At 43.1% G+C, this 26,739-nt stretch overlaps 1 protein-coding gene across 6 annotated transcripts in view; it reads left to right on the forward strand.

The window, feature by feature from the left end:
* The first annotated feature begins 789 nt into the window (after nt 1–789).
* SPATA6 (spermatogenesis associated 6) overlaps nt 790–26,739 on the forward strand; it is a 59,220-nt gene continuing 33,270 nt past the window's right edge. Inside the window, exons 1-8 of one of the 6 annotated variants that reach the window (XM_043490586.1) lie at nt 804–983; nt 1,970–2,135; nt 12,589–12,726; nt 14,739–14,787; nt 16,251–16,292; nt 17,596–17,720; nt 22,316–22,396; nt 25,036–25,314. In XM_043490586.1, coding sequence (XP_043346521.1) covers nt 2,121–2,135; nt 12,589–12,726; nt 14,739–14,787; nt 16,251–16,292; nt 17,596–17,720; nt 22,316–22,396; nt 25,036–25,314 — 729 coding nt within the window. In that variant the 5' untranslated portion in view covers nt 804–983; nt 1,970–2,120. The other 5 variants (XM_043490585.1, XM_043490587.1, XM_043490583.1 and 2 more) reach the window with 5 other exon arrangements.

Raw genomic sequence — 26,739 nt, forward strand, 5'->3', positions numbered from 1 at the left:
GGTTTGGAACGGGTCCCATCTGAGGAGAGATTAAAGAGGCTAGGGCTTTTCAGCTTGGAAAAGAGAAGACTAAGGGGGGATATGATGGAAGTCTATAAAATCATGAGTGGTGTGGAGAAAGTGAATAAGGAAAAGTTATTTACTTGTTCCCATACTATAAGAACTAGGGGCCACCAAATGAAATTAATGGGCCGCAGGTTTAAAACAAATAAAAGGAAGTTCTTCACTCAGCACACAGTCAACCTGTGGAACTCCTTGCCAGAGGAAGTTGTGAAGGCTAGGACTATAACAGGGTTTACAAGAGAACTGGATAGATTCATGAAGGTTAAGTCCAGTAATGGCTATTAGCCAGGACGGGTAAGGAACGGTGTCCCTCGCCTCTGTTTGTCAGAGGGTGGAGATGGAGGGCAGGAGAGAGATCACTGATCATTACCTGTTAGGCTCACTCCCTCTGGGGCACTGGCCGCTGTCGGCGGGCAGGATGCTGGGCTGGCTGGACCTTTGCTCTCACCCACTCTGGCCGCTCCTTTGCTCTTACCCCGCCCGTGGCACCTGCAGCCAGGGCTCGCTGCGGAGCTGAGTGGCTGGTGCCGCGGGGATGCAGGGAGCGCAGCGTGGCCCCGCCCCCGCTCCACAGAGCTCCGCCCCCTCCCGCTCTGTTCGCCGTGCCCCCTCCAGAGCGCGGCCCGGCTACTGGAGTCAGCCTTCTGCGCATGCGCATCGCCGCCGAGGGCGTCGCTCGGTCGAACCCGGCCCATGGCGCCAACGTCATTCCATTAGCCCCGCCCCGGGTCACGTGGTAGCGTTCCGGTTGCCACGACGACAGCGTTGTTCCCTGCGGGCGGGGCCGAGCGAGCGCCGCATCCTGTGCGGGCCCGGAGCTGCCCTTCCCCCTCCGGCCAGGGCCCCGCGCGGCCCCCGGCCCGGCCCCCCCCATGCCGCGGAAGGCGCTGGTCTGCGCCCTGGAGCTGGAGCTCCGCTCGGTGAGTGGGCGGCGGCGGGGGGGCCGCGCCGCCTCCCCCCCCCCCGGGCTGTGCTGTGACAGGGCGTGGCGGGCTCCTGGCTCCTCTGTCCCCCTCCCGCCGGCGCTCGGGGAGGAGACCGCTGCCCGGCGGGGAAACTGAGGCACGGGAAGGCCGCGGCCGCACCCGCCGGGAGATGGAGTCCGGCGCTCCCGATGCCCGCTCCGCTCTGGCCCCGCCCCCCGCGGACAGCCCCGGGCCGCCTTGTCGCGGGGCGGTGGGTTAAAAGGCCCCCGGGTCCCCGTTACTTTCGGCCTCCTCCGCCGGCCGCGCTCGCCTTGCCCGGCCCCTGCGGGGCGGCGGGCTGAGCGCGGGACCCCGGGGTCAGAGTCTTCCTAGGGGGTGAAACCCGCGCAGACCGGGGGCCGCTGGAGATCTGGGCAAAGTGGGGGGGGGGATTGAATTAATCTAGTCTGCTGGTATTTCTCCTGGCTACAGATGTCACGGGGGAGACCGGTGTTTCTCAAATTGCGGGTCCTGGCCCAAAAGGGCATCGCAGGGGGGAATCACAAGGTTATTGCAGGGGGTCATGGTATGGCCACTCCCACGTCTGTGCTGGCTTCAAAGCTCAGCAGGGCGGAAGTAAGGGTAGCGATACCACAACCGCCCCCCTACAATAACTTTGCCATCGCACCCCTCCCCCAGCTCCTTTTGGGGTCAGGACCCCTACAATTACAACACGCTGACATTTCAGATTTAAATAGCTGACACCATGAAATTTATGATTTTTTAAAATCCCATGACTGTGAAAGTGACCAAAACGGACCATGAATTTGGTAGTGCCTTCCTCATGGCAATCTTGCAAAAGAAGCGATCAATTCTTCCTGGCGGTTCCTGCCCTGCAGTTTCTCCTTGGGACTAAAATGTTTTAGGTAAAAGAGGAGGAGTGGAGACTGCTATATTTTACCCTAGACTTGCCAGGAGACAAGTGTCATCTATTTCTCCAGGTGACGACTGTGAATTGAAATGTTATGAAGGAGTCATGTGACCTCACCTGTGACCGCTCAAAGTAGCATACCTATATTCTGATTTACTCAACATAACTGTCTCTTCCCATGATCCCCCACCATAATTTTTAGACCTTCGGAGACACCTTGCATGCCAGCTGGCAAAGTGAGGTTGGGATTATGGTTGACTTTGCATGGTCAGTGCTCGCTTTGATCTATTGGTTATATTGGCCCACTGGTTCCTGAATGTACTTTGCACAAAGAAAAATCCTGGATGCCATCTAAAATATGAAAGTGCATTGTCCTCACATTGCCAGTGAGAGGCTATGTGGAGATGGAGCTGGTGTTTTTGGTTTCTGATTTGTTCCTACTGCTGGTAATTGCACGTTTGCTCTAAAACAGCCACCTGACCATGTACTTGTTATGAGATGAAGGATGGGGAGGGTACCAGCTTTCCTACAGTTGTTCGGGGATGGCAGCTTGGTAGATTTCGTATTAGCCTGTATCTATGGCTGTCTGATGAAATATGACTTTCTTCCCCCCTTCTCCCCAAAAAGCCCTTTTTGGCTGCTGGAAAGAAGAACTAGTATTTTCTCTTGGTTCCTCCTCACACCCCAGGTTTTGGGTGCTGAATGGGGTATGGGGACAGGTAGCCCCTACTCCCTCGCCTCTGGCTGCTGCAATTAGGGATATTTGCTACCCTTCCCACCCTCAAGATTCCAGGTTGCAATCAAAGCAGGCTTTTCAGTTATGTCCACCTGCGTCGGTTCTGAATGCGCCTTCCTAGAGAATAGCTCAAGTGCCTGCCTTTGATGCTGCCTGTACCTCTCCCAAATAGCTGCAGAGTGAAATTCACCTGATTCTTCATTTCACTGCCAGCTAGAGACTTCTTACCTGCAGCAACATGCCGATGACTAGAGCTGTGTGTCTGCAGGCTAAGGAAGTTAGCGTTGCACCTGTTTACATTCCATTCACATTTGGAAGGTTACCTTTGCAACCTGTGACGGGGCAAAGGCAGATGGCTATAGAAAAGTAGTCTTATTGGGATCTGGGAAGTGGGCGGGCGAAGCCTGTCCACTGCTAAAGGATCCCCCCCAGCCTAGAAGGGGGATCCACAGGACCTAGATTCCAATTAATTTCGGGGGACAACTAATGAAATAACAGGGATATAGAAAAGTAGTGGGAGATAGATATATTAGCTGCAGGCTAAACAAATCCCTGGTACCAGGTTAAGTGAATTAGAAGTTGCTCCAGGTGAATTAAGACACCTGGGGCCAATTAAGAACTTTCCAGAAGGCAGGGCAAATGCTATGTTGATTGGGACACCTGAAGCCAATCAGGGGCTGGCTGAAACTAGTTAAAAGCCTCCCAGTTAGTCAGGTGGGGGTGCATGTCAGGAGCCGTGGGAAGAAGTTGCGCGGTTGGAGAGGCTGAGTAGTACACACCATATCAGGCACAAGGAAGGAGGCCCTGAGGTAAGGGTGAAGTGGAGTTGAGGAAGTGAGGGCTGCTATGGGGAAAGTAGCCCAGGGAATTGTACATGTCATGTTTCTAAAAGGTCAGCTACCATAGCTGATACTATTAAGGTCCCTGGGCTGGAGCCCGGAGTATAGGGTGGGCCCAGGCTCTCCCCCCCCCCTCACCTTTTCCCCCTGATTAATCACTGAGACTGGGAGACAACAGATTGTGCAAGGAAGGATAACTTCTCCTCCCCTCCCTTGCTGGCTTATGATGAAAATGGCTCAGTAGACTGTGACCCTTGTCTCTAGAGAAAGAAGGGTTACGTTGAGGGTCACAGTGAGCCTCTGAGGCTAGCAAAATCCACCAGGAAATGCGGGACCCATGGAGGCAAGACAGAGCTTTGTCACAAATGGTGTCAGGAGTGGGATTTCATTCACAGCATGGCAGAAAAAAGAGGGTTTTTTTTTTTTAAAAAAAAAAAGTGCACTGGGATTTTGGATTTTTGTTTTTGTTTGTTTGCTTTATACCACAATGGAGGAGGTGGTAAGAGCTCTGGTACAAGCCACAGCAGCCCAGCAGGAGGCCACCTGGGTTCAGGCAATGGCATAACAGGAGTCTATGTGGCTACAGCAGGAAACCAATCAATTATTGATGAGCCAGGCGACCCAAGATCGTGCCCTCTTGAGAGCGGTGGTGGACCAGCTGAAGATCCTCACCACCCAGGCCTGGGGGTCCGACGGGATGCGAACCCTGAGGGCCACTGGTTGTCTGCCAAATATGACGTCAGGAGATGACGTAGAGGCATATCTCCTCTCATTCGAAAGGACTGCTCAGCGTGAGGCGTGGCCCCAGGAGCAGTGGGCCAGCATTCTCACCCCTTTTTTGTGTGGAGAGACCCAGAAGGCCTACTTTGACTTGCCTGCCACGGATGCCACTGACTATACCCGTCTGAAGGCAGAGATCCTAGCACGATCAGGGGTAATGACAGCGGTAAGGGCCAGAGGTTCTATGAATGGAAATACCAAGAGAACAAACCCCCGAGGTCCCAGCTATTCGACCTCATACACCTCGCACAGAAGTGGTTACAGCCCTAGGTGTGCAGGCCGGAGGAGATTTTGGAGAACCTGGTCATAGACCATTACATGTGGGGACTGCTGCCAGATCTCCGCAAATGGGTAGGCCAGAACGATCCGTCCACGTGCGACGAGATGATCACAATGGTAGAAAGACGGATGACAGCCAGGGAACTGACCCGACTACCCAAGGAAGGCCCCTTTCGAAGCAAGCACCCGACCCCAATCCTGGAAGGTTGGGCAGCCAAATCCCCGGGGAGTCCTAGGTGGAAAGGGGGGGGGGGCGAAAACCAGCGGGGACCCCAGAAGGAAGGGATTGGCCTGAGTGAGGGGAACCCTGGGACTAAACCTCCTAACCCCCGGGATAGGGGAGTGATTAAAAGCAATTATAGATGTTATGCAGGTGGGGAGTGGGGACACATAGCAGCACAGTGTCCCAGCACTGAGGAGCCTATGCAATGTAACTTGGGGGATTGGGAGGTCCCATGCTCCCTTATCCACCTCGCGGAGGTCGCATTAGCCCCGCATAATTACACCAGGCCAGTGAGGATAAATGGAGCAGAGACTACAGCGCTTGTGGACTCTGGGAGTGCTATCACCCTCATATCGGGTAAGCTGGTAAAAAATAGTCAGCTGCTACAAGCCAAATGCGTAGCAGTGGCATGCGTGCATGGGGCCATGAGCCATTACCCCACCATCCCAGTGGAGACAGAGGTTGAGGGTAACCCCATTGAGGTGACCGTGGGCATAGTTCCTAAACTCCCATATCCTGTAGTCATTGGGAGGGACTATCCAGGGTTTGATAATTTACTCCCCCCGGAGAGGCTGGAGGGAGGTGGGGATCCTGAGGACAGCGACTCGTCACCGGGGGAACGTCAACCCCTGATGTTCGCTGAGATTTCTCAGGATCTGTTCTCAGCCCCCCAAAAGACCCGGAAGATAAAAAAAAAAAAAGAGAGGAAGGCTGCAAAGGCCTTGGGAGCCCAGATCCTGACCCAGGGCCAGAAGACCTCCCTTCTAGTAGGCAGATGGATGCGAGCAGCCAACAGAGAAACTTCCACCACAGAAGGTGAGCCAGAAGCTGCCCCCAGCCATGATGGTGGCGAGCTGTTGGAAGAAGCAGAAGCCGGCCCCTGTGACCTTGGGCAGGTTAGTCCCGGGAGAGAGACTTTTGGGCGGGACCAGGCGGAAGACCCCAGATATGATAACACCAGGAAAGAGGTGGCCGAGATCGATGGGATACCCGTGGATGGGAAGGTGCAGGGTCCCGGACCTTACTTTATAGTGAAGAAAGATCTCCCGTTTCGCGTGGTGCAAACGCAGGAGCAAGAGATACAACAACTTCCGGTGCCACGAAAACATCAAAAAGCCATATTGAGTCTTGCCCACAGTCACCTGTTTGGAGGACACCTAGGGGTAGAGAAAACCCAGGCACGGATCCTGTGGAGGTTCTTCTGGCCAGGAGTACATGAAGATGTCCGGCGATACTGCACCTCTTGTCTGGAGTGTCAGTTACGTAGCCCTCGCCCGCACTTGCGGGCTCCTTTGATACCTATTCCAATAATAGAGGTTCCTTTCGAATGGATAGCCATGTAGATACGCTGGAGGGTAGGGATAGGATACAGAGGGTCCTAGACAAATTAGAGGATTGGGCCAAAAGCAATCTGATGAGGTTCAACAAGGACAAGTGCAGAGTCCTGCAGTTAGGACGGAAGAATCCCATGCACCGCTACAGACTAGGGACCGAATGGCTAGGCAGCAGTTCTGCAGAAAAGGACCTAGGGGTTACAGTGGATGAGAAGCTGGATACGAGTCAACAGTGTGCCCTTGTTGCCAAGAAGGCCAGTGGCATTTGAGGATGTATAAGTAGGGGCATTGCCAGCAGATCAAGGGACGTGATGGTTCCCCTCTATTCGACATTGGTGAGGCCTCATCTGGAGTACTGTGTCCGGTTTTGGGCCCCACACTACAAGAAGGATGTGGAAAAATTGGAAAATGTCCAGCGGAGGGCAACAAAAATGATTAGGACTGAACACATGACTTATGAGGAGAGGCTGAGGGAACTGGGATTGTTTAGTCTGCGGAAGAGAAGAATGAGGGGGGATTTGATAGCTGCTTTCAACTACCTGAAAGGGGGTTCCAAAGAGGATGGATCTAGACTGTTCTCAGTTGTAGCAAATGACAGAACAAGGAGTAATGGTCTCAAGTTGAAGTGGGGGAGGTTTAGGTTAGATATTAGGAAAATCTTTTTCACTAGGAGAGTGGTGAAACACTGGAATGCGTTACCTAGGGAGGTGGTGGGATCTTCTTCCTTACAAGTTTTAAAGGTCAGGCTTGACAAAGCCCTGGCTTGGATGATTTAGTTGGGGATTGGTCCTGCTTTGAGCAGGGGGTTGGACTAGATGACCTCTTGAGGTCCCTTCCAACCCTGATATTCTATGATTCTATGATTCTATGATCTGGTAGGGCCCCTAGAGAAGACAGCTCAGGGCCACCAACATGTGCTTGTTGTACTGGACTATACAACCCGGTACCCGGAAGCTGTTCCCCTGCGCAACCCAGCTTCCAAGACAATAGCTAAGGAGCTAGTACAGATCTTTACCCGGGTTGGGCTACCCAAGGAGATATTGGGATATTGATCAAGGGACACCTTTCATGTCCAAGTTGATGAAAGATCTCTGTTTATTGCTCCATGTACAAGCCCTACGGACCTCTGTATACCACTCGCAAACAGATGGCCTTGTGGAGAGGTTCAATAGGACCCTCAAGGCCATGAGGTGGTGGCCAGGAAAGTGGTGAGCTGGGATGGGAAAGATTGGGATACCCTATTGCCTTACCTCATTTTCGCCATCTGGGAGGTCCTGCAAGCCTCCACGGGTTTCTCTTCATTCAAACTACTATATGGGCGCCACCCTTGGGGCATACTGGATATAGCCAGAGAAGCTTGGGAAGAGGAGCCAAATGCCGGAAGGAACATAGTTGAGCATGTACTGCAGATGAGAGATCGGATAGCCCGAGTTACGCCCATTGTACGGGAACACTTGGAGAAAGCAAAGGAGACCCAACGAACCCATTATAACCACCAAACAGGGGATCGGGTGATGGTACTGGTGCCCAAAGTACCAGAAAGTAAACTGTTGGCCCAGTGGCAGGGACCCTACAAAATAATCGAAGCCGTGGGAGAAGTGAACTATAAGGGGCGGCAGCCAGGCCGCCGGAAATCGGAGCAAATTTACCACATCAATCTTCTAAAACCTTGGTACGATTAAGGGGCATGCTTAGTCATGCAGGAGACCCTTCCCCAGGAGGATAACTTACACGAGCAAATGAGGATATCATCCGACTTGACTCTGATCCAAAAGATCGAGGCAGCCGACATGATTAATCGCAACAGAGATGTGTTCTCCACAAAACCAGGGCAGACGACTGAGACCTATCACCATATCCGCACGATCCCCGGAGCCAAGGTAACACTGAGACCCTACCAAATCCCAGCAGCCAAAAGAGAGGAAATCAAGGCTGAAGTAAAGAAAATGTTAGAATGAGGGGTTATTGAAGAGTCTTGCAGTCAGTGGTCCAGTCCAATTGTTCTAGTGCCTAAACCTGACGGTACCATGAGATTCTGTAATGACTTTCGCCGACTGAGTGAAATATCCCAGTTTGATGCATACCCCATACCATGCATCGATGAACTGGTTGACCGACTGGGTAGTGCCTGATTCTTGACTACACTGGATCTCACAAAAAGGTACTGACAGATTCCTCTGACCAAAGAAGCTAAAGAAAAGACAGCATTCTCCACCCCGGATGGGCTATTCCAGTACACCGTCCTCCCATTTGGGCTCCATGGGGCCCCAGCCACATTCCAGCGCCTCATGGATAAGCTGCTGTGCTCCCATACTAATTTTGCAGCTGCATACCTAGATGATGTCATCATCCATATGCCAGACTGGGGAACCCACTTGGAGAAAGTTGAGGCAGTACTGTGCACCTTAAGGCAGGCTGGCCTCACTGCTAATCCCGCTAAATGCGCCATAGGGCTAGCAGAGACTAGGTACCTGGGATATATTGTGGGAAGGGGCATAGTGAAGCCCCAAATGAATAAGCTAGAGGCAATTCAAAACTGGCCCCGGCCGACCCAAAAGAAGCAGGTCCGTCCGTTCCTAGGCACGGTAGGCTACTACCGACGGTTTATTCCCGACTTCACCACTAGGACAAGTCCCCTAACAGACCTGGAGAAGGCCCAAGGTCCAGACATGGTAAAGTGGACTGACGTAGCAGAGGGGGCATTTACAGACCTTCAGACGGCCCTCTGTAATGACCCCGTACTCATAGCCCCAGAATTTAACAGGGAATTTATTTTACAAACAGACGCTTCCGATGTGGGGTTGGGAGCAGTTCTGTTGCAGATGGTGGGAGAAGAGGAACACCCGATCCTCTGCCTAAGCAGAAAGCTTCTCCCAAGAGAACAGAAAAACACAGTAGCCGAGAGAGAATGGCTTGCTGTCAAATGGGCTATGGAGACACTGCGTTATTACCTCTTAGGCTGGCGATTTACTCTTGTGACGGACCATGCACCCCTCCAGTGGATGCAGCGGAAGAAGGAAAAGAACTCAAGGGTCACCAGGTGGTTCTTATCCCTCCAACCATTCCAGTTCCGCATACGGCACAGGGCTGGATGCCACCATGGCAACGCTGATGGTCTGTCACGAGCATATTGCCTGGCGTCCCAAGTTGTCCAACTCTATGGTGTTGAGCGGGGTCGGGGGATATGTGACGGGGCAAGGCCAGATGGCTATAGAAAAGTAGTGGGAGATAGACATGTTAGCTCCAGGCTAAACAAATCCCTGGTACCAGGATAAGTGAAAAGGCAGCTGCTCCAGGTCAATTAAGACACCTGGGGCCAATTAAGAACTTTCCAGAAGGCAGGGAGAAGGCTAGGTTGATTGGGACACCTGAAGCCAATCAGGGGCTGGCTGAAACTAGTTAAAAGCCTCCCAGTTAGTCAGGTGGGGGTGCATGTCAGGAGCTGTGGGAGGAAGTTGCGCTGTTGGAGAGGCTTTGTAGTACACACCATATCAGGCCCAAGGAAAGAGTAAGGGTAAAGTGGAGCTTGAGGAAGTGAGGGCTGCTATGGGGGAAGTAGCCCAGGGAATTGTATATGTCATGTTTCTAAAAGGTCGGCAACCATAGCTGATACTATTAGGGTCCCTGGGCTGGAGCTCGGAGTAGAGGGTGGGCCCAGGCTCCCCGCCCCCACCTTTGCCCCCTGATTAATCACTGAGACTGGGAGACAACAGAGACTGTGCAAGGAAGGATAACTTCTCCTCCCCTCCCTCGCTGGCTTATGATGAAAATGGCTAAGTAGACTGTGACCCTTGTCTCTAGAGAAAGAAGGGTTACGTGGAGGGTCACAGTGAGCCTCTGAGGCTAGTGAAATCCACCGGGAAATGCGGGACCCACGGAGGCAACACAGAGCTTTGTCACAAACCGTATTGGCTAACACCTTATTGTAAGTGAAAATTCTGTAGGAGTTAATGGGCATTGTTTGTCCTTGACACTGAGAGTGTCTTATTTGTTATTAGAGAGTAGGCAAGTGGATTTTTGAAGCTCTGTGACTGGAGTTAGTTAAATACACACACATCACAGGCCTAAAACTGCATGTAAAATCAGACAGTGGGACTTCCCTTGAAAGGAGATCATGGTTCATTATAATATGCTGTCCCCTTATGTGAAATGAGTTTGGTGGTTCTCATTCCTTTTCTTATTGGATGCTTATTACATTACAAGACCACTATGACCACACATTTTTGGAAAGCTTGGCTCAGAAGACACAAATTGAATGAGTATGGATGCTGATCCAGTTTGTTACTGTATCTTTACTGGTAGTACCTCCAGGTCTGTTTTGAGATCAGTTTGGGTATACCACTGTCGCTCCCCTAACTGTACTTGTTTTACGGATAATATTAACATATTTTTACATAGCACATAACAAAACATAGAGTAAAACTGTCCATTGTACTTATCAAATAGGGGTTTCAGCGTAGTTGCCAAGGTCTGTGCAGCTCCATGTGACTTTATGGAAATTATTTCGTGAGTTAAAATGTATATTTGTAATTCACTGGTATATGCCCATAAATTGGCTTTAAAAGTTGTAGATTTATGCTTTTGCAGCTCAGCTAAATGAAGCCCTCAGTTTGTCTACAGGGCAGCAGAAGTGCAAACTTCCAGTATACCTGAACCCTGATCGGGGAAGAAGTTCATTTTTCTGGCAAGGCAAAATGGGATACTGGATGAAACTTGGGTCTGTCGGATTGGAGACTTGTCTTCAGTGACCTCCTTCAAGCTTTCATTTTTCTTATCTGTAAAATGGGGGAATGCTAGCTGCATCCACTAAGGTAAAGATATGAGGCCTTGGTTATTAAGGGTTGTGAAGTGCACAGAAATATTAAGAGCATTCAGTTGAAGAGCTGAGACAAATACATTGTCTCAGTTTGTAGCTCAGAGAATCTTCCCCTAGGCAACAGGGTGCCTTATGGGGAAGTCTCTCTCGCATTCATACTTATGTATGCATGAGTTTCATGCAAAGTATAATGCTTGGCAGGTGTGCTTTAATCTTTAGGACTGTTAGCCTGGTGCCTTTCATCAGAGATAATAGCTCTTGGAGGGGGAAACCTTTTGCTTAGCTAATATATGTTTTAACAGACTTTCTTGTTTAGACCACAGGTCCCCATTAAATTCCACAAATCCAGTGCTTAACCACCTTTAGGGTTGGCCCTTCATAGCTCCAGCATATCTGAGCTTGCTGCATCAGTTATGAATGTAAAACATTTTTTTTTGCTTGAGCCCCGGCTCCTTTTTCATTACAAATTGATTGAGCACTGCACAAATCCATTGGATTTAGGCTCCATAACTTCTTTCATTCAAGGATTATTTTTCTGTGACATATGAAGAATCCTTCTTTAGGTCCAGTAGGTATTCCTCATGTTCATCTGAGAGAAGAACTGTAGCAAATGTACCTCACTTAATTCCTGTCACTCTGCTCCATTTCTCTTCTAGCTGTCAATTGAAAATCTGAGCACTGCTTCTCCTGCAACCTTGTGTTGAAAGAGGCAACCTCACATTTATAATACTGTGATAATATGAGAGCAGCATAAACTGAAGTGAAAGGTGACTGGGAATTCTCTAGCTGGATCACACAGCAGAACCATCAGAATTGGAGAAAATAACATGTAGCTGTGGGGAAGAGATTTGTGTGTGTTCTTAATGTGAGAGAATAGCTGAGAATTGTGTGATGTACATCACAGCTTGAAAAAATGTATGAGATGCTCACTAGCCCGAGAACTAAACCTATGAGTTAGAAATAGATGTGAAAGACAGTGCACTGGCCACCCACCAGCAGTGTCCAGAGTATCACTCTAGTAAAAAAGTCCAGTCTCCCTTTGGTACTCCTCTGCAGTACGCAAACTTTGCAACATCAGGAATTGCATTGGCAACTTTCTGGGAGCCCAAGAGCTACACCTAATTCCCACATACATTTACATAAACTTTAAAAAAACAAACAAACCCCAACCCTAAAACAAATCTGCCTTTCTTAGGCAGATTATTGCTTGTGAACAAATTCAAAAACCACCAGTTCATCAGCTGAGTCCTCACTCCGGGAGGCTACGTTTTAGGACTTGGACAGCTTTTGGCTCTTGGGGCATGTTATGGATATCTCGTGTGTCATTGTTTGCTCCGTATAACCCTTAGTGATTAAATGATGTGGGTCGTGAACACCAGCAGTTATTATAAAGTGTGACCTTAAGGTTGGGGAGTCTGGCTGAAGTTAATGGAGCTGTGACTGCTTACGCTAGGGGAGAACTTAGTCCTAAATATTTTAAAACTATAAGTATTTGCCTTACTATAAGTAAGTACAGCTAGAATTACTTTAGAAAAGGAGGGTGTGCCACTGAACTATGTTACCATATGGTTCCCAAGCAAACAACTATTTTCATCTTAGCCCATTCTATTTTTTCTCCCAAACATAACCAATAATTCTAATGCTAAAGCTCAGTTTGTATAATAAATATGTTGTTCTTCCAGATAACTTGCCCTGGAGTGTTGCTGAAAGACAAAAGCGAACTCTATCTCAGCGCCTGTGTATTTGGACAGTACAAAAGGACTCAATGTGTCCCTGCAGCATTTCCACTCTTCTTAGAAAAGAAACTAGTATTTGAAAAGGTATGATCATAACATCGGACATAAGCATGTAAAAAACAAAGAACCAGAATCCCCAAACACAAATGATCACACCGAAAATGGTATTGTATTACTACTAATTTCTGCAGCTCTTCAACACAAAATACTTTTGTTTTTTAATTATAGATATAGTAATTTAAAAATAAATTTGTGAACATATGACCAAAGTATATCATGAGGATTTTTAGGTTTTTGTTCTTTCTTCTTTTATGAAATGATCTTTTTTCCCAATAGCTCCTCTTAGTTCCTGCCAACTGTTATGCTCCTTAAATATAGGTCAAAATGGAAAATTCAAGTAGGGAATAAGGAGAAGAATGAAAATTAAAAATCACAAAGTAAGATTATAAAAACAGTCTGAAGCAAAAAGATGAAATATGAGCTTGGGCTTTCTGGTGACAGCTCTCTGCTCTTTCCTGGTTTGATGTCGCAAGAGCCCCCTTGATGGCACTGTAGTCTTGTATTTTACCGTTGCCTATCACTTCTTCTGTGTCCCTACTAGTTTCATTGTGAGTGACGTAGGAATAATGAAATTCTGTACCTTACAAACATGATTCCGGTTTTTGACTACTCATGAATAACAATACTTTGCACGTCTCTAGTGCTTTTCATCCAAGTATCCCAAAGCACTTTCAAAGACTGACCAATTAAGCCTCAACAACACCTTTGTGAGATAGGTAAGGAATGGAGAGGGATAATTTCACCCACGACCGAAAGGCAGGATGGAAATGGAACATAGCAGCTATTTAACAGTGCACAACCAGACTACAAAACAACTTAGGACAGGAAGTGCTGATTACTGTATTCAACTGAAACTGAGGGAGAAATCTAGGTGCATTTATAGAGTGCAATTTCTTAAGTAGGAATTTAGTCAGAGAACTGGGAAGAACATCCATGCTCGTACAAATAGTGTCATTTAATAGCTTGAGGTATTCAGGCTCTCTACTTTTACATCGTCAAAAGTTTGGTAGCTCCAACAATAGGATGCCTCGCAACATCATGCTGAGGCATTGGCTCAGTATTGAATCAGAGAGAAGAGTGTCAGCTGCTGAACTTCCAACACCACCATCTGCAGCTAAATTTGCTGTTTACCCTCTAATTGGGTGTGATGTTTGTTTAAAAATCTCACTGAAAGATTCTGTAATGTTACAGTCCATATTCCGAAGATGAAAACATAGCGTATTTGTCAATAGAGTACAATTCTGGCATACGTTGCAACTGTTAAACTGCAGAAGAACATCTCCACTGAAGTATAACTTATTAATCTATTTTCCCCTAGAAATTATAATAACAAACTAGTCACTATTTTTTCAGGACTTGCAAAAATGTTGTAGAGAGCTTCCCTTTCTGGCTTTACAGCAGTCGTTAGTGAATGAACGGTATTCCCAAGTGCTGACATGATCAGTAATAGTTATGCACAAACAAGAACATAATGAAAATGTGTCATGTTATTTTCAGGTCAGTTACAAGTGCCAGAAGAATTTATCAACATTATACAAATGGAAAGAAGAAAAAACAAAAGGGAGAATAATTCTATTTTCAAATATCTAAAAAAATTGTGGGATCGCTCAGTGTAGAAAACCCAATAATTAAAGTTGCTGACATTGTCCCTTTAATCTTTTTCAGTTAAAGATGAAAGATGAACTTTTCTAACAAGATCAGCTATTTGTCTTTTTATATTGCTGAAATTTGTGCAGACTGCAATTTCATGTTCATGGCTCTTTATCTATGGTAGCTCACATAATTTAGATGGAGAGGAAGAATCTTGAAATGGTTAGAAATCAGATGACCAAAAGTGCTGTCTTTCTAAGAAATATATTCTGTCTCGGTGCCAGGTTATAATTTCAGTTTTCTGTTGTTCACCCCCCCGCCCCCGAAGGGGGAATAGTACTGTTTGCAATAATCAGAATCAAAGAGAAACTTTAGTTTTCTCTAAGCACATCTGTTATTTCTGATCAAATGTGTCCATTACATTTTTTTTAAATCTTTTGTTTTAGGTATTTACTGATGTAGTTGATCCTGGAGAACTTGTTGAGCTACTTGAATGTAGGTTTTGCTTTTTATATACATTATATTGTATGCACCTAGGTCTAGATCCTCAGAAACAGTGCTTAGGCTCAGCTTTGTAGTGCCTAATATGTAGGCATTCTGCTGCCCATGAATTTGGTGCTTAGACTCTGTATACAATGCAGTGGGGAGTTAAGTTCCTTAAAAATAGTCATGGGGCAAAAGAAAAAGAGAGAGACTCTGTCTCCTAGTGGTTAGTGCTCTTTCCTGGGAGACTCTGGTCCAGTCCCTGCTTCAAGGAATATTTAAGTATTTCATACAAAGTAAAACAGCTTTAACAGAAGAGATTGAGAGCCCTGCGTGAGCTGGGTTCCGAGCTGCTCAGTGACTTAAACAGTTTTGCTCATGCCCACAGTCACAAATTTAGATGCTTAAGGGACTTTACCAGTGAAAACTTACGGTTCTGGGTAATTTAGGTTCCTACAGGATTATGTGGCCACTGAGCAAGGGTTTAGAGGCTCTAAAGTTTGAAACTTAAGTGTCTAAACTGGCATTTAGCATCTGAATCCCTTTGTGGATCTAGCCCTTGCTGGCTAATATTATATTAATAATATGGAATCTAAAGATATTTTTGAGAGTTGAGGGGTTAGATTGGGAACAGGAAAACATTCTTGCTATCTCTTTGAAACCCTAGTGGCTGAGGAATGATCAGTACTCCATCTGCTACAAATATGTGTGACCATTAAATGAAATAGTCATTGCTCAAAGAGTGATCCTTCAAATGTGAGCCTAGGAATGTTTTAGAGGATGTGATGGCTTCTTTTGATAGTAATAACTTACCAGGAATACAGATAAATAAGCACTTCCAGAAATCTCTAAATTTTACATTTCTTCTAGTGTATTCAAGAGAGTGAAATTTAAAACAGTTAAAAACGTACCTTGTTCATATACAAAGACTTCATGAACTCAACAAACTGACCACATATAGCAAGCTGTGTTCAAATACTTTTGAACTTCAGTGAGCGTTTTACTTTGTCAAATGATTGATTTTTTTTTAAACAGAGTGACTCCACAATGAACAATCCTGCCATACATGGAACATGACAAATCATATTAAAATAGTATTGTGCCTGAACTAAAACTCCGAATTTAGGTCCCCTCAAACCTTGTGAGAATTACAGTCCAAAACAGGATCCAAACTTCATGGCTTCTCTGTAGTCTCTTCAAAGGATTGAATCCATCTGCTGCCATACTTGACAGTGTCTGTTACAAGCTTGAGCCAATAATTTATTATTTGCATTATGGTAGTGCCTGAGGACTCCATTGTGTTAGCCTAGATTTGCAGTATTCATATAAAGTGTTCCTAATTGAACTTAATACATTAGCGAATACATTGCTGAGATGGTTAAATCAGTGAATGGGTGCTCTTTTACTTTGCATATTAAAATTACTTCTGATCATAGTTTAGTTTTTGACTTTTGAAAACTTTTTTTCCTTTCTAGTTGACACAGCAGTACTTGAACTAATACAACTTGTTCCTCCAGGTATTGTATCAATCTCTTCATAAATTATGCAGTTTAATCGGTGAATTTCCGTGAGGACATACAATCATTTTTCTCAACATACAAACCATGTAGAAAGCTCTTCAACAAATAGTCCTCTGAATATAAAATGTTAATAGATGAAGAGGATCTCATTTTTGAAAGAGAATAAAGCTAATATTGAAATGTTCCATTCTGAGGCTTACGAAAGTGATAATACTTTAAAAATTGAAAATAAACCGAAATCACACAATGCATACTTATTAAAGGCATCAGAATTCACTTGTGGTCTCCTGTGAGGTTTCAAAGTGTATAATCTTGTTCTCAAAATGACACTTTTATTTTATTTTAATGGTGACTGCTGGGGAAAACCCTTATCCACGCTATAAATATTACAGGTCTCTGGGGAGAGGTGAAGATAATAAATAATGATTTGTCATATTTCTGTTATAGGTTTGTGTGATTATAAAAAAATCTATCTTAATGAAATTCAGATATTCCCATGGATACTATAAATCTGCATTTTATTGGAAATAAAATAGAGTTTGAAGGAGGACTTGATTGAGAACTGTGGAATTAAAAGCATCCATAGTACAGGTCCTTAATAACATTACAGCAAGCAAGAAAATACCTGTTTCTCTCAGTGGCTTACTGGGATATTTACACAAAGAAACAAACTAAATATGGATTTTGTTGTTGTAGGAGCGTAGGAGATTTAAGAAGGAGAGAGAGCTTATAATGGACGCTTGGCAAAGTGACTGTGGTAGAACAACTTGAAAGATTTATATAATCGATCTTGTTTTTTTCCTTAAAGAAAATAAAACAAGATTTGAGGATCTTGAAATATTCTTTTTGATTGTACCTAAATTCCTTTCTGACAGCTGGCTAAATCTCTGATTAAACAACCATAATTGTTCTGTAATACAGAATAACAGATGTGAAGTTTGCTACTATTAGAAAATCATTGGCTGTACATAGGAGAGGAAGAAAGAAAGAAATTGAAGAAATGTCGTAGGAAAACCTTTTACATGTCTCTTAGTGCAACAAAGGCAGTCTGCTTTACATAAATTTGATACAGTTTTCCTGTTTTCCAGTTTTCAGTAAAAGGTGCTCAAGGGCCCAATCCTGTGCATTCTTACTGTCGGGGCATAGTCCCACTTTAGTCAGTCATCTTATGGCCTAGTGTAGTAAGAGCTTACTCTTAATTTTTAAAGGTAAAACATTGTACTAGTTTCGGCATAGTCTCGTGCATGTGTGTCTACACATGACTGTTTCCCAATACATTAAGTACATATTTCCTTTTTAGTGGGAGAAATTCTAGCCACTTATGAAGAAAATATAAGAGATTTCCTGTTCCCTGACCCTAAGCTTACTCGTGGACATCATGGTTCAGATCGCGAAGTTTTAATGAAGAGGTCTTCTAGTTTTACAGTAAGTGCATATCTGTGTATTGTACTTATGATACAGTATGTTTCACAGGAGCAGCTTCGTAAACTACCTCAAGCCAAAAGTGATTACTTTTGACAGATAATTCAATACCTGAAATGGCAAGTACTAATCCAAGGCTGAACTTTGTGAAGATAGAATATGTCTGCTGGAAATGTTATTTTAACTTGATGTGCAAACTGTACTTGTATAATGTGAACAAGTTAGTATCTAGATTGATTTGATATATAGTACCATGGCCTTTATATCTTCTTTTCACCCATCCACTGGGTGCAAAACTAGATTTACTGCCAACAGGAACCATCAAATTGTACAGCAATTGAACTATGTAACAGGACAATCTTATTTTTGACACTTTCCCACACTTACTCTTTTGGTTGCATTTTGTCTCCAGTTACATTGGAAACCCTCTGGGTCAAGGTCTGTTGATCCATCTCTTTGTACAACACTGTGCGCGGTGCGTCTCCAGCACTCATTGGAGCTTGAGGGATCTCATGTAATAAGAATGAATAATCATCATAACCTGTATTTAAACTTGATTCAGACACTGTGATAGCTTTGGTTTTCCCTTCTAGAACTTGTTTGTCAAACGCTTTAGCCTCTGTTCACACTGACTGGCCAAGCCATTTTAGAAACTAGCCACATTTAGGCTTTCAAAAAAGCCATAATTGCTGAGGGGTGATTGGAAAAGTGAATAGAATGAATTAGCATTGGTCTTTTGTAGCTGCAGGCTCAAATGTATACTAAATGAAAATAAGTTTGATCTCAGCCTGCACCTTGGTAGGTGTTAAAAGCTGACAATTCTCAGATGGGAACGGGATAGTCCTGAAAGCAACTTTAAAGAAAAAACACAGTTCCCAAAGGTATTTCCTTAATTTGATATAATTGTATCATTAAAGTGACAGAACACTGAGATTGGGATGATTTGGTTCTCAATTACTACTAGATTTCTTAAATTGATGATTAAAGGTCAAAAATGGCTTGCAGCTGGTACACTGTGCCTCATAAGGGCAACGTGAAAAATCACCCTGTCAGTTACAAGTAGAGGTGCTAATTTGATGGTTAGAGGTAGCATACTTCATTTGAATGACTTGAGTAGCAGAGATGGGCTTATGATGATAGGTTTTATTTGAATGAACTTTGTTTAAATGAAAACTTTGTTGGGCGAGTTGGAATCCAGATACGTGTGTTTAAGTGATTTCTCCTGTACCACAAAATTGTAACATCATGTGATGCAATTGGAAGCCTGCTTATAACCAATCCAGATCTGGACCAGGAGTGTTTTTATGTCAAAATTCAATACACAGGTGCACCTTCTTTTGGGAGATTCCCCAATAACTGCTTTATACAAACCATTTTTTGTTAGCATCCTATCTGCATGTTATCAAATATATTTAGCCTGATGATAGATAACCTAATACAGTATGATTTACTTTTATATTGTAACTTCTAATATTAGTAGGAAGGTTTTTTCCCCAAATGAAAATATAGTCCTATTACACATTGCAGTTTGGGGCTTAAGGTATATATTTGACAGTTGAGGAGTATTAAATATGAAGCTTATTATAATTTTTACTTATTATAGCTTATTATAATTTAATTTTATTAAATTAAAATTTGGAATTCTTTAATTCTGTTGAAAAACTAGTTCATGTCTCCCAAAGTTCTTTATGGTAAATCAAATATATTTGCATTTGAATTCATTTTGAAAGGCTGTCTACCTCTTTGAGGTACAAGTGTCCAGATAATTGGCTTTTTGCAATAATCACTGTAGTAAACCATGGTAGTTCAGCGGTGCTTTAGGGCCTTTCATTCTTGTTGAGGTGTTGAGCAGAGCCAACTGGGGCATCGGCATCTGCATAATAAAGCTGTAGCAGCCCTAAAATGACTGGAATGATGGAATGGAAAAAAGTGCTCCAGTCTCTCTCACCCCCAGGAAAGTATGCGGAGCAGTTTTAGAAGGTGAAATCTGTTCCTGCAGAAGCATGTGTGTCTCTTCCCTCGCAGAAACATGGAATGGCTTAGAAGGGGTAGTGGGTAATGACAATACTCCCAGAATAATAAAGACAATTTGTGGGGGAGAGAGAGATGTGGAATGGAGGATTTGCAACTCCTTTCTCTAGATCAGTGCTACTCAAAGTGGTCCGTGGACCGGTGCCAGTCCGCAGGCCATCGGCTGCCGGTCTGCGCGCACATTGGGGGGGAAAAAATGCCGGTCCCCCACATCAGATAGCTCGAGAAGCACTGCTCTAGATGATGGTTTGGGCAGCCATGAGGGAAACAAACTCCCCTTCCAAACCAAGATGAAAGAGTCTCAAATGTTCCTTCCCAGATCCCCATCATACCAGCTGTGTTTCCTTTTGGGTGGGTCTCCCTCTACTCTCTGAACTGCTTCAGATTCCTGAGGTTGGGAATGATGGGTGCTTCTGCCCCACCCCTCTGCTCTCTTTCCTCTTGGGTGAAGGGTGTTCTTGCTGTCCCTGTAGGCAGCAATCAATGTGTGTAAATTTTATTGCAAATGGTAAAATGTTAATCATGATCTTGAGAACCAAAACCACTCACCTTATTTCAACACTGGTCAGTTGAATTCTTCCCACAAGAAAAGTTACAACAAGCTGCCATAATAAGTATATTTGACTGACAGCTGTGCTACAGTAGTGCTTTGATGCCCAGTAACTTTTTCTTGTGTTAAAACTAAAGGTAGGAAAAGCAAGGTTACTGTTCTGGACTTCAGCTAGGCAGTGACAAGCAGTGTCTGATTAGCACTGCTAATCTGCCAGTTGGAAAGAATTCCAAGATTAGAATATCAGAACTCCTCCAGAAAGCTGGCACTTGGCTGATAATGTCTCTAGCTAAATGTCTTACAAGGCTCACAACACACAGTAAGAATATAAGGCATTCCTGGAGTTCTCTCAGAACAATTATATTTCTTTTTTCCTGCTCCAGTGTTGTCCTGCTGATGCTTTTGCTGGCTCTTCAACATTTCTGTGCAGACCTCACCTCTAAGAACATGATTAACCTGCTCTGATTGTGACAGCTTATATAATGCACTGTCTTCTCTCTCTGTGCAATATTTGCAGCATCACTTAAACAGACCTTTTCTCCCCTCCAGTATCTTTCATTAGAGTCCCAATTGGGGAGCTGTTTTTTGTTTTGTTTTGTTCTTTTTAAAACACAGACTTTCAAGAAACTGTTTCTCTGTTGAACAAACTTCTAAAGTTTCTGTAATAATTCCTGGTGTCTTTAAGAACAGTAGGCACTCTACTGAGGCTTTTCATAGCAGATGTATTAATTCTAATTTTCTCCTTTTTAGACAGTTGATAATTCATGTAGATAATAAAAATGAGTGCTGATTAAAGAAGGTCAGCTTTAAGATGTGTTTATACCCTGTGGTTTGACTTTTTCACAAAAAATTAACCACTAGATTGAATTTGTCACCATCCAGGGCCCTGATGATTGTCAAGGCTAAAGGTAACAAAAATCACGGTTGGCATTTTTGTCTCTTACACTTCTGATTTTAGTATTCTAGCATGGGGCCAGATCATGCCATCTCATGGGGCGTGGGGAAATCAATGGTGTAGGCGTGGGGAAAGGAGGGGCAGAGAAGGGTCTCCCTCATGGAGTTCCCCCCAGGTGATGGAAGCAGGGTTCACAATGGAAGAAGGCTACCTAAAATCTCTGATCTTGGAGACCTACTGGAGACATGAGAGCCACTAGTGCGGAGGTCCTTTGCCTCCATACTGAATCCAAAGCCCCTCTGTCTTTCTGTGGTAGTGCACCTTCTCTACCACTTGTGACAGTGCCCAGGACCTCCAGGCTGTATCAACTGTCCTGCAGAATGTCCCAGCCCTCAGCCCTCCTGTCTCCCCCTCCCCCCATTTCGGATACCTAGACCCCAGTGTCCTCTGCGGGTCTAGGGATCTGCACATGGATAGATGTGTGGTCCTTGGAGGGGGTGGGGGATGAGGTTCCCTAGGTTCCCTTCGCTAGCTGACCCCAGCTCTCTTCTGCACATCTGAGAAAGATGCATGTGTAGATGGGTCCCGCTGTCCCTTGATCTGCAGAACATGGTAGGCTCTTAATGCTGTATACTTTTTTTCCTAACATTCTACACAATCAGTGAATACCAAAAGCTTACATATAAGTAAATTGAAAAACATTAGTTTAGCATAAGCTACAGAAACCACAAGCAATAATGTGTTTATAAACAAGTTTACAAAGTCAGTAGGAATGAAACTTGCAAAGCTTTACTTGAATTTTTATTGATGGTGTAACATGACATGAAAAATCTTTAAAACTGCTTTTGACAAAGAAATATGTTGAAATAAAAGTCAGACCTTAATTGTTGTACAAAATTGTACAGTAATCATCTGTAATTGAATTGTCAGAAATGCAAATGTTATCTTCTTGACATTTACCATTGCTGTTCTGTCTTTTCTAATTATCTTTATTAAAGGCTGAAATTAACAAAGGAAATGGTTTAAAATTAGGAATGGTTTGTTACATTAGGTGACATTTATTTCTTTGATACCCTTTATCTTTAGTTGGAGCTTGATGTTCAATTATTGTCTCTCTTCTAGGGAATTGCACCAAAATTGAGATTTTCTACCAGCTCCCTTATTACAGAAAGCCTGTTAAGTTCAGGAAGGATTCATGTACAGGTTAGCATAATTTAACTGTTTGTGATTTAATTTCTAGATTTAAACTGACAGCTATGCTGTCAAATGTTTGCATGTGCTACTCCCTACAAACTTTTTTCTTCCTTTTGTTTGGGTACAACAGTTGTCAGAGGTGCTTGACAACTTGATTAAATTTTTAATCAAGCATGAGTAAAGAGAAGGCTAGGTGCTTGACAGTAGGTGCTGAGAGTTCCTCGAATACGAAACAATTAACAGCTGCCATATCCTGTGATCAGCTGAGGTGCGAGTCCCTGGTGTGTGTGGAGTTGGAGAGATGCCTTCTCATCATTATCTAACTGTAGCTGGGTGAACCTGGAGATGACAAATTATTAAAAACAAACCAAACCAATACATAAAGTATAACTGTAATTATCTTGAGAAATTATTTTTGTAATGGATATGAAGACTTCATTTTAAAAGGCGACCATCAACTTGTCAATCAAATATCCATCTGGAAATTATGAAACAATGGTTAGTAACGCTTTAGAAGAACTAACTGAAGGAAACTCTTTTTCTGCAATTTGTTTACTTTGTGTTTGACAGCATTTTGTGTATAGTCAGTTTTACCGTTTCAAGCCTCTGTTGGGCTTCCTGTCTTATACACTTATATGATGACATCACTCTTTTCCCTATTGTTCAAAATAGTGTTTATTAGTAATAGCAACAGCAAAACTGAAAATGAACAGGCGGCAGGCAGGAATGTGCACAGACAGAGAAGGCGTAGCCTGTGAATGTTTGAGTGGTGGTGATGACGTTGGGCCTATTCTTAAGCAGGGGAGCTAAATAAAAAAAACCTTATCAACATTTTTAAAGGCACATTCTATTAGAAAACTGAATGTTTCTAAACTGATAAACGTAAAAAAAAAGTTGACATTGTCACTTTAAAGAGATGCAATCATATTGGTGTTTTTCTAAAGTGTACATAGCATGTACTTCAGGTTTCAGAGTAACAGCCGTGTTAGTCTGTAATCGCAAAAAAGAAAAGGAATACTTGTGGCACCTTAGAGACTAACAAATTTATTTGAGAATAAGCTTTCGTGAGCTACAGCTCACTTCATCAGATGCCCCAATGCATCCGATGAAGTGAGCTGTAGCTCACAAAAGCTTATGCTCAAATAAATTTGTTAGTCTCTAAGGTGCCACAAGTACTCCTTTTCTTTATAGCATGTACTTGAGATTTTTAATGTACTAAAAAGTACCTGAGATTCTTAAAATACCACTCTGAAACCAGTCTTAAACACTTAACTCACTGTGTGTGCAGATGGAAAGGCAAGCAACAAACAGTTAGTCTGTAGTCAATTTCTATTTCAGTTCTTATGCACTGATGTAGTGCAGTTGTATTGTATATGCACAGAATGATGTCTGTCATCCCTTTTTATTTTAAAAGGAAAAGTAATTTCCAAACGAAAATAATAAAAAATATACAACATTAAATACCAATAAAAATTAGGTTTAATGAAATGAGAATTTGGAGCCAAACTTTACCTGAAATTCCAGTTCATGATACTGTGACATCAAAGCCAAAATGTTCAACTGAGAGAGCTTTCAAAGCATAGCCTTTTTTCTAGCGTGTCACCAACTATAAAGCTTGTAGAGGCAGCTGAAAGATGATTTTGTGTTGAAATTACAAAAGAGTGATAATGTATTTCAAATTAACCTTCAATACTGAAAGTATTAATCTTGACAGTTGATTTTTAAACTGGTCAGTGAAGAAGTTAATAGTTAGGGCTGGCTCTTTTCCTAATAACTGTTAGTTTGGTGTTGCTGGTTACAAAAGAATTGTGGTTTGTTAATATACCATGCATGTGCACAATGTAGTATTTTTAAAGCTTGTGTCAACTCTGAGCTAGACACCTAGGCTGGCATTTTAAATGGTCGCCAAACTTTGCCTCCAAACCCTGTATTTGTGGATGCAAAAAATGCCATTTTTACCGGCAAATGTTTAGGTTTGGTATTTGCATTATATTATTGGCGTAACTTAAGAGGAACATTGGAAAGTGGGTCATTAGAGTTATATTATTATAGCTTTTTGATAATAACCTTGTCTTTAAAAAAATATCCCGGTAAATTTGGTCAGCTTCTAAAATGCATATAATTTAACCATAAACAAGAGTTCAGTCTGTTGCCATCCACTCTTTAAAATTAAATAAATAATTTAACCTTACAATCGGAACAGTAAAAACTTTAAAAGATTTTACAAAAAAAGGTGTTAGCCAGTTGAGCAAATAATTTCAAATCTGTAAACTTTTAATCATATATGCTAGGCAGAGTTGTCATTAAATGAACTAAAGTGACATAATTCAACTTAATTTTATATAGTGTCTTTAGCACCAACTGTGTGAGCAAGCTAATTGGATAAGTATCAGGTGCTTAACCTTAAAGTCTGCCATTTAACAATGTGCATTTTATCCTCCTCCTGGTTTTAAACGCATTATTTTTTTCTAAATTGCTGCGTGATTATAGTTTCGTTAGGGTAACTTGCACTGACATACGTCTATTTCTGTCGGAGGTATTGGTTCCCGTTTTGCAGATGTTTGTTTGTTTGTTTGTTTGTTTTTATCATCACTAGCAATCTTTGCTCGGCATGCTGTCAAACCAGATAATTTCTCTTTTCACTTTAGGATAATTTGGATTGGGTGCATCATTCAACACCAAATGGAAGATTACAAACAAGGTCACTAAAGAAAAACACCCCTTCACCTGAGAAAAACAGGCACTGCTTAGCAACAAAGAACTATGAGCAGCCCACAATAGCTTCTAAATCACGATCTCCATCTCCATATACAAAAAGACGAATGTGTGAGCTATCAGAAGAAGCCAGACAACGACTGGCCCATTTAAACCTGGGGCCTTTTGAATTCAGAAGAGAAACTGATAAACCTCCATTTGTAGTTAGACGTGTATGTATTCTCTGCAAAGTGTTTCCAATTTAAGCTCAGCTCAAACATTATTCTTTTGCTAAATATTACTCCCCAAATCTAGTTCAAATGAAAAACCTTTTTTTCTTCTAAACAGCCTGCTACATAGTGATTTAAATGTAAAATTAACTAGAATAAAAGTCCTTTTGTCAGCACTGGTAACTGACAAGGCTCAAACTCTTTCATGAATACCATGTTTAAATTCTGAGTGACCATTCTTTTTCTTCTAGCACACTGGACAGCATAATAGGTGCATAATTCAAGTTGGAAGTAATTGTTATCGGTATTAAAAGTGGCTGAATAGGATTTGAAAAGAGTGCAGTGACTTTATGAAGAGTCAGACTCCCTCCTTTGTACCTTTCTTTACATTATCATCTTGTCTTTGAAATTGTCCCTTTTCTAAAATATAAACTTAATCCTTCAAGTTCTTGAGCATTCTGACCCCAATCTAGCAAAGCACTTATGCATATGCTTAACTTTAAGTATGTGGGTCATCCTGCTGAAGTCAACAGGACTACCCTTGCTTAAAGCTAAGCATGTTCTTAATTTGCTGGATTGGGGCCAGAGTGCTTAGCATCTTGGAGAATCATATTGTTCAATATGTACTTTAATGTTAGTTTTCTTTTTTCTTAATATTTCCCATGATCACTATAAACATCTCCCTTAAGAATCCAACCTTGAAAGATTGCAGAGAGAAGGAGAAATGGGGCTCTTTTGTTTCTGTGCTATGACATCAGGGCTTGCGTGCAATTCTAGTGATCTTATCTGCCACGTTACCTGATTATCTTAGTTACTTCTCTGATTATTCCTTTTTTTAGCTTATTACTAATTAATTCATTAGCATATGTTATCAAACTCTGGAATTCACTTACACGTTTTCTTTTACTCCTAGATACCCTTTAGAAATTCAGATGAGCCTTAAGCAACCATTAATCTTCATCCTACCGCTTATCGCACTCCCAGGGATATTATTTTTTCTTTTAACTCAAATTAATCAATTCTTCTGTTTCTGATCTATAGGTGATGTTCACAGTGTAATTACAGCACCTTTACATGACAATTGCTGACTCTGATTACTCTGACTACTTTTGTGCCTCTTCAACAAAAAGAAAATGTGTATCTGCTGCATTCTTTTAATGTACTATATCCAGACTTTCATTGCCTTTCTGATCTTAAGGATATCTTTAATTCTGTGGTCTTCTTGGACTGGGAATTCTGTGTGTTACATTAAGATCAAAATTTGAACTTGCTAAAACATTATCCTTTAATTAGGAAGAAGAGCTGTGCTTTAAATATCTTGGTGAGATCTGAACTATTTCTGGTAAATATTAGATATCTATTCTGTAGCTTTTCCTTTTTTCCTGTTATGTAACTGGTGCCGTAGTAGACTATGTATAACAAAGCTGT

The sequence above is a fragment of the Dermochelys coriacea genome, chromosome 8 (assembly GCF_009764565.3).
Source record: "Dermochelys coriacea isolate rDerCor1 chromosome 8, rDerCor1.pri.v4, whole genome shotgun sequence".
NCBI lineage: Eukaryota > Metazoa > Chordata > Testudines > Dermochelyidae > Dermochelys > Dermochelys coriacea.